This window comes from Marmota monax, unplaced genomic scaffold (genome assembly GCF_021218885.2).
Source record: "Marmota monax isolate L192 unplaced genomic scaffold, Marmota_monax_Labrador192_F-V1.1 WCK01_AAM20220418_F8-fsc00022, whole genome shotgun sequence".
Lineage (NCBI taxonomy): Eukaryota > Metazoa > Chordata > Mammalia > Rodentia > Sciuridae > Marmota > Marmota monax.
In genome coordinates, this window is record NW_026695215.1 from 22,485,271 (window position 1) to 22,501,394 (window position 16,124).

The following is a 16,124-nucleotide window of genomic DNA, read 5'->3' on the forward strand; positions in this document are numbered from 1 at the left end:
CAGATCAAAACTACATTGAGATTTCATCTCACTCCAGTCAGAATGGTAATAATCGAGAATGCAAGTAACAATAAATATTGGTGAGGATATAGGGAAAAGGTACATTCATACATTGCTGGTGGGACTGCAAATTGGTGCAACCACTTTAAAAAGCAGTATGGAGATTCCTTAGAAAATCAGGAATGGAACTACCATATGACCCAGCTATCCCAATGCCAATCCTATCCAGAGGATTTTAAATCAGCATACTACAGTGACACAGCCACATCAATGTTTGTAGCAGCTCAATTCACAAAAGCCAGGCTGTGCAGCCAGCCTATGTGCCCTTCAACAGATGAATGGATGAAGAAAATGTGGTATATATACACAATGGAATATTACTCAGTCTTTTTTTTTAAAAAAAGGATGAAATTATGGCATTTGCCAGTAAGTAGAATTGAAGACTATCATGCTAAGTGAAATAAGCCAACCCCCAAAAGTCAAAAGTTAAAAGTTTTCTCTGCTATGAAAAACCTAATCCAAAATTAGGCAGGGGGAATAAAAAAGATAGAAGAAAGATCAGTGGAGTAGACAAAGGGGAGTGAAGGGAAAGGAGGAGATGGGATAGGGAAAGACAGTGGAATGAATCTGACCTAACTTTCTTATGTATGTATGTGAATATAGCACAGTGAATCTCACCATTGTGTACACACACAACACACTAATTTAAAAAAAGAAGAAGAAGAAGAAAGAAAGAAAGATCAGTAGAGGGAAAAAAACAGAGAGAAGAAGGAGGGGAGGGAAAGGGGAAGTACTGAGGACTGAATAAGAGCTAATGATATTCTATGCTTTTATAATTATGTCAAAATGAATTCTATTGTTATGTGTAACTACAAAGAACCAATTAAAAAATATTCTCACTCCACTTCTTGGCCCAGGACATCTTTGTTTTATCCTCCCACCCACCTGGACACTAAATTGCTTTTCTTCTCCAATTTATGCAAATATATATCCAATCACAGCAAGCTTTTCTGAGTTTGTAAATTTATTGAAGATTTGAGAGCTTTGGGGGAAGGTACTGTAAAACAGTACCTGTTCCCTTTTACTTCTCCTTTACTGCTTTCTTTGATGTTCTCCCCTTCCCTAAGCAAACTAATTCAATATGCCCCTCTATCAGTCAGTATAGGGTAGGTTGTGCTGCAATACAAAACAGTCCCAACAACATGATTTAATACAAACATTTATAGAGGAAAGAGCCCTTCATTGACAAACTTTGAGAGTATCTATAGAGATGATCTGAGCCTATGCCTTACATTTGTATTTTTTACACCATGAATAGTTATTCAAACATTGAAAATATGCCAAGGAAGACCTTTTTTAATGGTTCCCTAAATCATTTTGACCTAATGATTCTTAATTAGCAATCACTTCAGAATCAGATGGGGATTTTAAAAAATTCAGATGCATGAACCCCACTCACAAATATTTTGATTCAGTGGATTTGATGTGTGTTATAAAACTCTACATGTTTAACAGACTTCACAGGTAATTCTGAAAATGGTCCAGGTTTAAGGACTAACCTTCTAGTTCAGGGGTCTATGCCCCCAAGCCAAATCTGGCTCACCACCTATTTTTGTAAATAAAGTTTTTTGGAATTCAGACATGTTATTGTGTATTATGTAGGGCTGACTTGGTGCTATAATGGCAGAGTTGAATAATTATGGCAGAGACCCTATGGGCCACAATGACTAAAATATTTATTTCCTTAGAGAAAGCTTGCAGAACCCTACTCTTTTCTGTTTATGACTAATTTTTAGAGTCTTGTTATTATTTGTGATGGGAACTAAGAGAATGTATATAATCATTAATGAAAATAACACCTGTGCTGAATTCATTTCTACCATCATTTTATACAAATTACCGGTCAAATTAAATTTTCCTGAGTTATACTGACACCTACTGGTAGAAGTGTTAAATCACAGGTGCTTAAACTAATTTGTCCTAATCCACTAATCTACAGTCCTCTATTGTTAATTGACTCTTGAAATTAGAGTCATACTTATGGACTTTGTAGTAAGGAACTCTAGAAGTGAAAGTTCAATTCATAGAAGTAACAAGGACTAAATGACCTGTAAGAAGGTCAGCAGTTTTAAGGGGTCTAGGATCCCACCCTCTGCTGAGCTCCTTTATCTTTGAAGACTATTACCCAACATAGCATTTCCAATTAAATCATTTATTTCAAGGTGCTTGATTTTCAGTGGAAATGATGATCATTTGTGATGCCATTTCTATTTCTAAAGTTGAAATGCAATGCTCTTGATAAGGTCAAAATCACACATACCTTTCCTAAGGTGAACTATAATGAAATGAAAAAAGTTAAACAGGAATCTGGGTGCACAAAAAAAAACCCACTCCCGGATACTTACCAAGGGGGACCACACACACGTTGGTAAGGAGACAGATGACAGAGATGAGATCATTGGTTTGCAACCTTGATTACTGATTAAAATTTTCTGTGGAGCTTTAAAACAAACAAAAACAAAAAATGATAGCCAGACCCCAGCCCCTGGAGATTCTGATCTAAATGACCTGGGATGAGGCCCAGGCAGGTGTCTTCATTTTCTTAAGTACTCCAGGTGACTGTTGTGTGCAACCAAGGTTAAGAATCATTCTCCAGCAGTGTCTCTCAAATTTTAATATCTATTCAAATCACTGGATGGGGGGGGCACCATTTTAATCTGCAAGTGGTAATTGAGTAGGTCTGGGATGGCATCTGAGAATCTGATGCCTAACAAGCATCAAGATGATGCTTGATCATGCCTTTGTGGACCACACTTTCATTAGCAAAGAATTAGATCATTCCTGGCCACAATTTTGATGCAATTCCAGTGGTTCTGAGATCTGAAAATACATAAGTATCACTTGAAAGCAAACTTGAAAGCTCCGGTCTCAGAAATTAAAATTCACTGTATTTCAATTTTTAATGAGTGTCCCGAATAATTTTGATATTCATAGCCCGAGGACCAAACACACAAGTGAAACTTCTTCCGCAACAGCACTGTTCATTAATTTTACAAGCTACCCAGATTAAATGTAGGAAAAGTTTTTTCTTGTTCCAGGTATGAGAAAATATTACTCCAAAGTACAGTGGCTTAGACCAATGGCAATTTTATGATATCTCAAGATGTTGTGGATCAGGTGTTCAGGTAGAGGTTGGCTAAATGATTCTGTTCCCTGTGGTGTATACTGATGTCATTCATCATCCAGCTAGTGAATGGGCCAGTCTAAAGAGTCCAAGATGGCTTTCTTTCATGTGTCTTGGTAAGTGTGTCTGGAAGATTGGGCTCATCTGAGACTGTCACTAGGGGATGCCCATACATGACCCCTCCAATCTGGTAGGCTCAGGATTACAGGTTTCTTTACATGGTGGCTCAAGGCTCCCAGTGTTCCAAGGTACTAGAAATGAAGCTGCCATTCTCCCAGGATCTGGCCTCAGAAACAGTGTCACTTTTGCCATAGTCTATGGTCAAAGCCACTACAAGCTCAGATTTAAGAAGGAATAATAAACAAACTGGTTTTGTGGGCATGTAATCCTAGGAAGAATGCCACATGCAACCTCATAGGGTCCCACACTTGGGCCATTACATTTTCATTTGGCACCATGTCCCCAAAATTGTAGCCTGTCCTAGACATAAACTTCACCTTTCAATTGGAGGAATGTTAAAAAAAATTATGGTCATTTTTAATCAGTCACAAACCACCTGCCAGAGATTTTATTCCTTACTATATCTCTGTGTTCAAAGTTACCCTTTCAAAAAGCTAAGTGAAGGAGGTGGGTTAAATTCATCATAAAGAAGGAAAACATAATGAAATTAAAATTAGACTAAACTCTGTCATGTTTCAGGATTACAAAACACACTGAAAACCAACCATCCTATTAAAGAGTTTACTAGCTGGCAGTTTCAGTTAGCTAAAACCTTTGAGCTCACTCACAGATTTGATCACTTCAACATTGACCAGTGGTTATCCAGGATCATACATAGGGTACCTGATAAGAAAGATGACCAGTAATCACTATATAGGGGTACATCTCCAGGTTCTTGATAAACCTAGATTTGTGCTTTGGGGCATCTGCCAAGCCATTTAAAAATTAAAGACGTCTGTGACAACCAGTTCATATGTGTTTTTCTTTTTTTCTTTTTTGTTTGACAATGGGGGCCACACTGCTCTCTTTAGACACATCAGTCATTTGATCTACATTTTGTACTCAAAAAATACTCAAAAGCAACAAATGGCATAACAACAATAACGGTAGCTACCCCAAACCCCAAATTCGTAGAAGGTAGGTGCAATGAATGGAAAACGGAATCAGGAAACAAGTACAGTGCTGAGCACAGAGTATGCAATGGTTATTGAATTGCAACTATTGATGTGATAAACTTTCAAATAGTCTGATTATTAAGGAAACTTTTTTAGAGAAAGAATGGAGGAGGGTTGGCAGAGAGAACTGAAATAGAAACCAACCACATTGGAATGGAAAATTAGAAAATTAGCCTGACAGAGGTGAAGAAACATGTGTAGAGAGATGTTACTAGATTGATAAGAGGTGAGGAAAGAAGAGATGATTGCTTCAGAGCACTCAGTCCCACTGCAAAATCTGAATTTACCCCACAATCTGTGGGTAGTTGGTGCAGTTTATCCCTTTTTGTTAGGGGAAACAGGTGAACCCTATTTTATTATGCAAAAGTAATTATAGAAGTCTTCAGCTGAGACACTTTCCAAAGGCGGTGCAGTACTAAGATGCAAGAAATTTTAAAGGAATTGGTCAGAAACCTACAGGATGGTCCTTAAATCTCTGATCCACATTGAGGGTACACACATTGGAAGTTAGAGATCAGAAAGGATTTGAAAAGGTAGAAGGTTCTTAAGGTTCTATGATGATGGAAAATTTCCCTTTCTTTCAGGAGACTACCTGAAGAAATTACTATGTTTTCCTTGAATTTTGAAGAACACAATGGCCTGAAGAAAATCTAAACGGCCAAAGACAGGAGGACCAACTACTTTGAAGGAGGGAGTGAAGAAGAGGTTGTTTGGGAATTAGAATTGGTCTGCATTCCCAGAATCCTTTGAGGAAAAGGCTGTTATTTACTTTGGGGTAGATGTGATGTCTGAAGGATTTGACCTCTAGCCACTGGAAGTCCTGCCATCAGACAGCTCTCAGCTGTCAATGTTCATCAGCTACAGAGAGTGAAGACTGGCCTATTTGGAGATAAAAAGTTCCAGACCTCCTCCCCTAAATTAGGACAATTCTGCATGGCCAGCCCAGCTTCAAAACTTTCTACAGGATTGGCTGAGGTCCCCATTGAGACCATAGGACAGCTTCGACTTTTCCTTCTGACCAGTCTTGCTTCTTTCTTTTCCATTCCACAAGCATTGATCCCAAGGGCACACCCTAACAAACACCTTGCACAATTGTCTCCATCTCAGAATCTGCTTTTCAGAAAACCAGACCCACAACACCTGTGGATCACAGGTGGGTACCATAGTTGAACCAGCATGGATTATCTTAAAAATTGTTCAAGGAGGACCCAAAACCAATGATCAGACATTAATGGAGAGGATGCTTAAAATATTACTGGATTCCTTATGGCTGGAACAAAATTGCATCAGCCCTGGTCAACGGAATAAAAAATTAAAGACTTCAAGCAATGGGAGAGAGGTGGCAGGCTGGGGAGCGGGGCTGGTATTTTGAAGAATTTACAAAATTGCCTAAGAAAGAAAGAGCCAGCTTTGTTACCCAGTCCAAAAAGCAACATCCAGCTCACAAGTGAAAAATACCACCTTTCCTGCCCTCATCTGGTCCCTTGTATCCTAAGTTCCAATCTGCAGAGTTTAGCAGGAAGAGGGGCAAAATCACAAAACAGAATAACAAGGAAGATAGGATCAAACCTCTCTCTGAGCAACCTTATGCAGTCTCTCTCTCTCTCTCTCTCTCTCTCTCTCTCTCTCTCTCTCTCTCTCTCTCTCCTTAAATCCAACCCTTCCTGCAAATTCTATGATACTCTTATCTCTTTAATTGGTGAGTTGCCTCACAGTTCCTTTGGTGTACGGTCCCCAATGTCTTTTTGCCACAGTTATAAAATCTGGCCTTCTCTAAGGTTGTCCCCAATGGTCTCCGGTTTTAAAACCTAAAAGTTATTTCTTGGCTGGTACTCTGTCTTCCTGGGCATTCTATCCACATGCATCCTGAGACACACACATCGTGATGTGGCTCAATGGTAAAGCACCTTTGGTTCAATCCCTAATTTAAAAAAAAAAAAAAAGGTGTGTGTGTGGGGGGGGGGGTGGCATCACAAGAGGTACATAATAGATGCTCAGTCCATTTCTCAGATTTCCCAAATGCCTGCAGAAAGGAGTCCATGGTCAGGAGGGACAACGGCAGCGACAGAAATAGTAACATCGGATGTGAAGCAGCTAGATCCAGGTCGGTGCTCACTGTGCGGGTCCGCCTGCCACGGAGCCTCAATTTGGGCACAGGAATCAGAGAGCAGCCCAGACGTCCTGCTGGCCGGTCCAGCTGGGCCCTGTAACAGTACTGGTCAGATTTGGCAGCCAAGAAGCTAGCTGTTCGCCGCTGCTCGCCCTGTCCTTCTCCCTGTCCCGCCACCGCCTGATACCACTCTCCGAAAAATCATTCCCTTCTGGGCGCAATCCTGCTGCCACGCCCTGCTGCCTTAGCCCCTCGCGTCTCCTGCGGAACAGCCTGGTTTCCTGCTGACCCCGCCCCGCTGCCCCGCCCTTGCGGATGCCCCGCCCCGTCCTGTTGTCCAGCCCTCCCCGCTGTCCAGCCCCGCCCCACTGTCCTGCCCCGCCCCGCCCCACTGTCCAGCCCCGCCCCGCCCTGCTGCCCAGCCCCGCTGTCCAACCCCGCCCCACTGTCCAGCCCCGCCCCACTGTCCAGCCCCGCCCCGCTGTCCAGCCCCGCCCCGCCCTGCCCCGCCCCGCTCCTCCTGTCCCGCTCCGCCCCGCTGTCCAGCCCCGCCCCGCTGCCCCGCCCCGCCCCGCTGTCCAGCCCCGCCCGGCTCCTCCTGTCCCGCCCCGCCCCGCCCTGCTGTCCAGCCCCGCCCCGCTGCCCCGCCCCGCCCCGCCCCGCTGTCCAGCCCCGCCCCGCTGTCCAGCCCCGCCCCGCTGTCCAGCCCCGCCCCGCCCTGCCCCGCTCCGCCCCGCTCCTCCTGTCCCTCCCGCCCTACTGTCCAGCCCCGCCCCGCCCCGCCCCGCTCCTCCTGTCCCGCCCCCTCCTGATACCCAGCAGACGCGCTGCGGTGGACCCTGGCGCCATGGGGACAGCCTCGTCCCTTGTGAGTCCCGCTGGCGGAGAAGTGATCGAGGACACTTACGGGGCGGGCGGCGGCGAGGCCTGCGAGATCCCGGTAGAGGTGAAGCCCAAGGCCCGCCTGCTGCGCAACTCGTTCCGCCGGGGCGCGGGGGTGGCGGCGGCGGCCGGGCCAGGGTCGCTGCCCCGCGCGGCGGGCAGCGGCGGGCTACTGGGCGCCAGCTTCAAGTCCACCGGCTCGTCGGTGCCGGAGCTGGAGTACTCAGCGGCCGAGTACGAGCGGCTCAAGAAAGAGTACGAGATCTTCCGGGTCAGCAAGAACCAGGAGTTGTTGTCCATGGGCCGCCGCGAGGCCAAGCTGGACACCGAGAACAAGCGGCTGCGGGCCGAGCTGCAGGTAACGCGGGCGCGCACCCGAGGCGGCAGTGACGCTGGGGAAACTGAGACCCAGAGCGACCTGCCCACGCTGTGCAGCAGATTGATGGCACTGCTAGGTTGCACCCTGGACGCCTGACCCGTCCCTTGTCCACCGTGTCCCCTCTCCGAATGAAATTATTTAAAAAGTGGAACAGAAACTTTCCTTCATTTCGAGGGGGCATTCTTTTCGTGAGTCCAAAATGATTTCTTTTCAGTTGTGCTTCCCCCCTTTCGATTTGTGGTTCATTCATTCAGACACCTTAAAGTAATTAGCTAGGGAGTGCCCTGAAGCCTCAAATGCCGATCCCCAGGAAGTAGGCTCTGAAGCGTGCACACCAAGACTGGTGGCATATGTTGGAGAAAGTACACATTCCTCCTGGTCGTGCTACCCTGCCGCCAGTTTTACATACTGCCAAGGTGGGCTCATGGCCCATTTGTGAAGTTCCAGAGCTGCTGGGTTTTAATGATCTTGACGTGAATTATTCTGGACGCCTCCTGATTTTCACCATCCAACTGCTGTGGTTGCAAATCTTACCTGAATGTAATTGGAGCCCCTTAGTCCATATGATTATTAATTTGCTCAGTGCAGTTTTTGCAGCCTCCTTTGAAACAGATACATTTTAATTCATTGATAGTATATAAAGCAAGAGATTATTGCCTGAGCAGAATTCTGAGACATTATGCCATCTCTTCTGGACTCCTCTGAAGGTTATTGTGTTGTTTATTTACTCTACTGTGATTGAGACTTCTAGGCAGCTACAGAGATCCTGAGCTTATCACAGCAGGAATTAAATAAATACCTCAGATTCATTTATGTAAAAGAAGGAAGCCCCTTTTCTAGTCTGGGTATTCTTCATTGGGTTTTCTTATTTCACCCCTTCATTAGCCATTATATGTTATAGAGTTAGCATGTTATCTGTGAAGATATACTTGGCATTAGTCTGTATCAGTTTCCCACTGGATGGATTTAATGCACTTGAGTACATAAAGTGAACTTGTTTATTTCAGATATCTGATTTCATGTGTCCAGGCCACTGCCCAGTGGATACTGCATGTTGAAAATCACTGTGAGTTGACAGGTAGAAAAGAAGGCCAAACTAAACAGGGCAGAGTGTGGAGAGGGTTGACAAATGTCACAGTTCCAGATTACTCCTGTTAGCAATCCTGATTCCTTGTGTAACCCATTTGGTTCCTTTCTCACCTATGTAGGCATGAAAAACTCTTTCATATTTATTTTAGTCAGTCAGTCAGTCGGACATTTTTACTGGGAGCCTGCAGTATATGAGGCACTATGAAGGGCTCAGGGTATAATAATGACTAAGATATAGTGCCAAGGAGTGCATAGACTCCCAGAATTAACTGTCGTTCAAGTTAAGCCTTACAAGGTGTATTTTTTTTAAAGATAGAAAAACTGAGCGATAGGGAATTTAAGAGCCAGAGCAGTATTTTTTTTAAGTATTAATTTCCGTTGTTGAAGTGTCTTATTATAGTTCAGGCATGTTTGCATTTGTTAATTATGTATTTGAATAAAATGGCAACATGAAATTCTTGATAACTGAAAAAATAGTAAATTATTAAACTTTAAGCTATGTAATATAAAGGTACAAATATAAAATTTGGGAGAGAGATTATTTTTGAGAAGAAATAACAAGGTAAATTATTCCAGGCACTGCAGAAAACTTATCAGAAGATACTTCGGGAAAAAGAAAGTGCTTTAGAAGCAAAATACCAAGCAATGGAGAGAGCAGCTACATTTGAACATGACAGAGATAAAGTTAAGCGGCAATTCAAGGTAAATTCCCTACATTTTTAATCTCAGAATGACACAGAATAAAAACAATGTATTTTTAAAAGTTTCTAGAATACTGCAATGAATAAACAGAAATAAATTATGTAGAATTTTCATAAGAACTAGTGTTGAGCACTTTTTCATTTTTGAGTTGCACGTGGTATAACAAAGAAAAGGTATAAAAATGAACATTGTAATAGAGTTTTTAAAAGGAAAGCATTTCTTTTTGGAGAAAGGAAAATTAGGGGGATGTTGTGTGTAGGAAGACATTACTGGTATTTAGTGGCAGGAAGACAGATTTGCTGAACATCATGCAGGGTACATGAAAGGCCCACACCACACACATCCTTTCTTCCAGAATTTCAGTGGGCTCCAGTTGTGAAACAGGGCAAGCTCCTGGGGCATTTACCCTAAAACAGGAGATGGGGGACCAAGTGAATATTGATTTTATGAATGAAACCTTTTTTTTCCCCTTAAAAGTTGATGGTACAACCTTTGGATTATGAAAAAGATTTCAAAATTAAAATTCTCCTTTTTAAAGATTTTTAGAGAGACCAAAGAAAATGAAATTCAGGACTTATTGAGGGCCAAGCGAGAGCTGGAGAGCAAACTTCAGAGGCTACAGGCTCAGGGGATCCAAGTATTTGATCCTGGGGAGTCTGATTCAGATGACAACTGTACAGATATTACTGGTAAATTCAATTCCTATTAATAATATGTTGAGCGTTCATCATAGCTAGAGTGGTATTATAGAGCAAACTTTGAATTCTGCTATATTCCTTTTATTTGTCTATATTAGCTTAGATCACTGTTACAAATAGAGTTGCACTTTTTCCTGCGTCAATGTGTCTCTCTCCCCTTCTTGAAATACATGAAGTCAGGGGCCGAGTTCCTTCTGCCATGCTGCTTTGCCAGCTCTACCCCATACCTGTTTCTTTTCTGGTCTGAGATAGCTGCTGCATGTCCTCCATCACATCTGTGTTTTAGCCAAGGAATGAAGGAAAGGGAGAACACATTCCTATTTTTTTGAAGACAATCTGAAAGATGCACACATCACTTCTGCTCAAGTCCCATTGGGCAGAGCTACACCTAGAAGGATTGGAAAATGTAATTGACAGCCAGGCAGACGTGTCCCACTCAAGTGTGAGGCTCTGTTACTAAAGGCAGAAGAGGAGAGTGGCTATTGGAACTAGTATTCTCTGAAACATTATTTTCCCATATGACGATATATTCTTCACAATTATCATTTAGAATACCTGTATTATATGTCCCTAGGTGGGAAGCTATTAAAAAGTTTTTGTTTTATAATTAAACATATAAAATATATATTTCTGGCAATAAGGCCTAAAATCACAGAATGAAAGAGTGCACCATGTTCCAAGCAAATATTAATAAATTTTGACTAATATGAAAAAAGGGAAAGATTCTATTTTAAATGTAGTCACTCTCCCACTTATAAAGGACTATAAAATTGTATTCTTACAAACTGATGCATTTTGGAGTAAAATATAGTAACCAACAATTCCTTTTTATTTTTTATTTTTTTGAAGGGGGTACTATCAGGGATTGAACTCAGGGGCACTCAACCTAAGCCATAGCCCCAGTTTTATTTTTTGTATTTTATTTAGAGGTAGGGTCTCACTGAATTGCTTAGTGCCTTGCTTTAGCTGAGGCTGGCTTTGAACTCCTGCCTCAGCCTCCAGAGCTGCTGGGATTACAGGCATGTGCCACTGCACCCGGCTGATAATTCCAATCTGACCAGCACCCTGGGACTTTTATTATTAACTTTTGAGAAAAAGATGAAGTGATTCTAACTGGCCAAGAACAACTGAGAAAATAACTTTTGCTGTCACATTAGTTGAGTGACTGTTTCAGTATCAGCATGTTCAAATGCACAGCATTTCAAAACTCTTATAATTGTCTTGGGAAGTTAACAAAAACAATGTAATATTTATTTTAGGTCTTTTTTGGGGGGGCGGGGTTCTAGGGGTTGAACCCAGGGGCACTCTACCACTGAGCTACATCCCCAACCCTTTTTATTTTTAGACAGAGTCCTGCTAAATTGCTGAGGCTGGCTTCAAACTTGAGATACTCCTGCCTCAAACTCAGGAGTCACTGGGATTGTGGTGTGTGTCACCACACCCAGCCTAGAGATTTAGGCCAAACATCAATTTATTTACAGTTAGTCAAGGATGCTATGTAGATATTCTGGCCACGTGGTTTATTAGAAAATCATCCACATGTTCACAAGTAACTGTTGACTCAGACATTAATTCTGTTGTTCTTGGAGGTTAGAATGTATGTCCTAAAAAAATCACAAAGATTAGTTATTAGTGCACAAATAGCAGCCTGCCTCTGCAGTTCTTTCTTTTACATTTTAGCTCATATCTATGATGTACAGTTAAAAGAATGATTTATAGAATTTTGTATGGAGTTAACTGCCCTTTTATTAAAATTCCTTTGTTTATTGTATTCTTATTTCTTCTTTCCTTTCTAATCTCCTCCTTGAATTTGAGATGATAACCAGAACCTTAGGACTATGTCAAAAGTTGGTAGCAAAATATTCAAAATCATTTGAATATTTATTGTATATGGAATTTTGTAGTGTATTTAAAGTTACAAATCCTGTTGAATGTATGTGCTGAGTTTTTGAACAGTAGGTAACTTGGACTGTACAACCTAAAGATCTCTTGCCATGACAGCTGCTGGAACCCAGTGTGAATACTGGAGTGGTGGGGCCTTGGGCAGTGAGCCCTCTATAGGGAGCCTGATCCAGCTTCAACAGTCCTTCAGAGGGCCAGAGTTCGCCCACAGTTCCATAGATGTGGAGGGACCCTTTGCAAACGTCAACAGAGGTAACACACACCGCTTGCCAATTTCTTGCCTAGTGGCGTTGATTTCATATTCTGTAATCTTGTGCTAAGACCACTGCCACCAACAGAGCATGAAATTTGTGTTCTGAGTACCTTCCATTGACACTGTACCTAACCAGGGTGATGAGGTTACATAATTCATATTGGGATCAGATGATGCTGCAGCCAGCCAGGCTAACCAGCTTCTAGTTACTATGCTTCTGGTCTGAATGCTCAGGTGATTTGTTTAATAGCAAGAGTCTGATGCTTATTAACTGAGAAACAATAGGATTTAATCTTTCCCTCTGTTTCTTTGATGATGTAGAAAGTTAGAGTCTGGAACAAAATACACAAAGCCCTACTAGGTCATATAGTATTCTTAGTCAGGAGAACGTGCTTATTGTTTTCATATAATCTAATGTCCAAAGTCTATAAGGTCTGTTTACAATTTCAGTATCAGAGCAGACTTAAGAAGGTTTGTAAGTAGCTCCACTCTTTTTTTCTAAAAACTATAAATTTTTTTCTCTATTTGCAAAATGAAAATCATTTTTTTAAATTGTGCTTTTTGAATTATCCAAATATGTCTCAAAATTTTCATTCTCACTCAATAACATAAATTACTTTTCATTTTATATTATTCTTAAATGTTCTTTATGACTCAATAGAATGAGAATAAGAAAGTCCAATGATAGGTCATCCTGGGAGTGCAGGCTCCCCTCAAGTAGTGGAGTAATCAGACAGCTCCGTAAGGAAGTTCTGGAAAATCTGACTAGAATCCCCGTACACCAGGGAAGACCACTAGTGACATTTATTGCTTCAAGTCCCAGGAAGGAATTTGAAGTTCCAGAACTAATTGCCTTTTATGTCATTCTACAAGCCATCTCAGTCTCAACTTGTGAGATCAGATTCCATTCTATGTGCCTGTTATGCCTTCTGTTAATTTTTGCTTGAACTTGTGGAAATTTTCTTTTCAGATGACTGGGATATCGCTGTAGCTAGTTTATTACAGGTGACTCCCTTATTTTCACATTCTCTATGGAGTAACACTGTCAGATGTTACCTCATTTACACAGAAGAAACCCAGCCTGAAATGGATCTTTTCCTGAAGGTGAGGATACCTATAAAAACTCTGTATACACTGCTTTAAAACACACGTTGATATTATACCCTATTTAGGATACTGTTGCCTCTGAACCACATGCCTTGCTGGATATTAGATAGTATGTCTTAAAGAACTGGAAGCCTCTTGGACTTTTCTTCAGAGAAAACATTGTTCTATATTAGATGCAAAGAAAGATAGCTGTTGAATTAAGGGTTTTGATTTTTAGCCTTCCGGGAGTGACTTTCTTAGGGAAGGAACTAAGACAGGAAAGGAGGATTATAATTAGCTATAATTAGTTTTGAATACCATGTTAAGGTGTTGGAGCTTTATGTTGTTCTACATTTTATTGTGTATTTTCTCTTTTTTTTTACTTAATTGATTTTATTTTTTTTAAATACACAACAGCAGAATGCATTACAATTCTTATTACACATATAGAGCACAATTTTTCATATCTTTGTAATAAAGTGTGTTCACGCCAATACATGTACTTTTTTGCATTATAATTCTTATTACACATATATACCACAATTTTTTATATCTCTGTATATAAAGTAGATTGACACCCAATTTGTGTCTTCATACATGTATTTTGGACAATGATGTCCATCACATTCCACCATCCTTGCTATTCTCCACAATGTTTAAGACCTTCATAGATCACACCTACTTTAGTTACATCTGCCAGCTCTATCTTTTGAATCTCTTGCAGGTAGTAACAAATTTAATTCTTGACATCGTTTTTAATTTTTCAAGGCAGCCCTTGGAGTTTTTCTAAGACAGGGATCTGCAAACTGTACCCTGTAGGCCAAATCTGGCCTTCTGCCTGTTTTCACATAATCCAGAGCTAAGATTGGTTTTCACATTTTTAAATTGCTTTAAAAAAATCATAGGAAGAGTAATATTTCATGACTTGAAAGTTATATGAAATCCAAATTTTAATGTCTATAAATAAAGTTTTATTGTACATTACGAGACTTATTCATATATATGCCATCTCTAGCTGCACTACAAGGACATTTCAATGGCAGAGCAAATTGTGACAAGAACCAAATAGGCTGCAAAGATCCCTGCTAAAATGCCAAGTTGTCAAGCTATAATTATTTTTGTAAAACTGTTTGCCATCGTGACTCTGTAGAAAAAGTTTTGTCTGCCACTATTCCAAGTGAATTTTAAGTAAATCCACAGACCAAACCTACTGTATTTATTTACATCCCCCAGATTGTTCGTTAATAAATACATTTAGCTTTCCTTTGTAGTATTACTCAATTTTGGTAAAAATATTTTAAAGCTCAGAGTTTCCATTCAGTAAATTGCATATAGGTTATTCCCAAGGACGTTTCTGAGGGTGTTACTGATTTTTTCCATGATAATCATCTTTACTTAGTAACCTAATTTATTAAAGACCAACATGTTTCTAGCATATTTCTGTTTGCTTTGGTGTTCTAATATATCAAGCTTGAGACTTTGTGTTATATAGATCTGTTGATCAATATTTTGTATTCTTTAGAACAATAAAACCAAAATTGTTCACGATAATAATCACAAAAAGAAAGAAGCACCGACGCAAAATAGCCTAATGCTTTCTCCTGTTATGATCATGAAATAAATCATTTTCTAAGCTAGAGAATAGCTTGGTGGTTAAGCTATTATTATTTATGTTTTAGAGAGAAATTGGCTTTTTCTCTTTAGGATTTTTTTTTAAATGTGATTCATTATTACTCCTAGAATTTTGTGATAGAAAATACCTGCCATAACCTGTTACAGAGCATTATATTTAAAGCCATATGACTCTTACTATATTTTAAGTTAAATACATTATGATTTTATATATATCATAATTTGTTTTTAGGACTATTCACCTAAACTTAAAAGAATGTGCGAGACAATGGGATATTTTTTCCATGCTGTTTATTTTCCAATAGACGTTGAAAATCAATACCTCACTATAAGAAAATGGGAAATTGAGAAGAGTTCCTTAGTTATTTTATTCATTCACTCAACTTTACCAAGGTAAGATGGAAAAATCTGTAATTTACTATATGCATTAGTTGTATATAGGATTGAAATTGCAAATGAACTTCAAAGATAGGTTGTAATTACATTCTTTAAAATCAAAAATAATATATGAAATTTAATAAGTTCCAAAACTGTTTCACACTTACCTAAAATAAAGAATTAAAATTTTTAGACTATTAGACTTTTCTAATAGGTTGTATGAACAACATCTTTAATATAAAGATCATTTTAATCAGGACTTAGTAAGTTACATCCTGGTGGCCAAATTCAGCTGGGTGCCTGCCCTTGAAAACAAAGTTTTATTGGAACACAGCCATGTTTTTTTCACTATATACTTTCTGTGGCTGCTTTTCTACTGTAACAGGAAAGTTCAGTAGTTGTAACAGAAAATTTATGTCCTACAAAGCATGACATGTTGACTTTATGGCCTTTTACAGAAAAAGTTGGTGATCTGTGATTTCAGTAATCATTATTAACCTTTCTTTCTTTGGATACTATTTCAGAAGTTTATGGATTTTATATGATACACACACCTTGAACAATGGTGTACTTGTTGAATGATAATTGAAATGCATTGAGGAGCTTTATTACTTGAATAAATCCAGCAAAGTGAGCAGTCTCCTTATAATGTGA

The 16,124-nt window shown here is 40.2% G+C and overlaps 1 protein-coding gene across 1 annotated transcript in view; it reads left to right on the forward strand.

Annotated features, from left to right (window-relative positions):
* The first annotated feature begins 7,273 nt into the window (after positions 1–7,273).
* Positions 7,274–16,124, forward strand: part of Nphp3 (nephrocystin 3) — a 37,321-nt gene continuing 28,470 nt past the window's right edge. The window contains exons 1-6 of the mRNA XM_046431649.2: positions 7,274–7,709; positions 9,396–9,521; positions 10,060–10,210; positions 12,221–12,373; positions 13,345–13,478; positions 15,325–15,485. Coding sequence (XP_046287605.1) covers positions 7,317–7,709; positions 9,396–9,521; positions 10,060–10,210; positions 12,221–12,373; positions 13,345–13,478; positions 15,325–15,485 — 1,118 coding nt within the window. The 5' untranslated portion in view covers positions 7,274–7,316. The remainder of the gene's footprint in view (positions 7,710–9,395; positions 9,522–10,059; positions 10,211–12,220; positions 12,374–13,344; positions 13,479–15,324; positions 15,486–16,124) is intronic.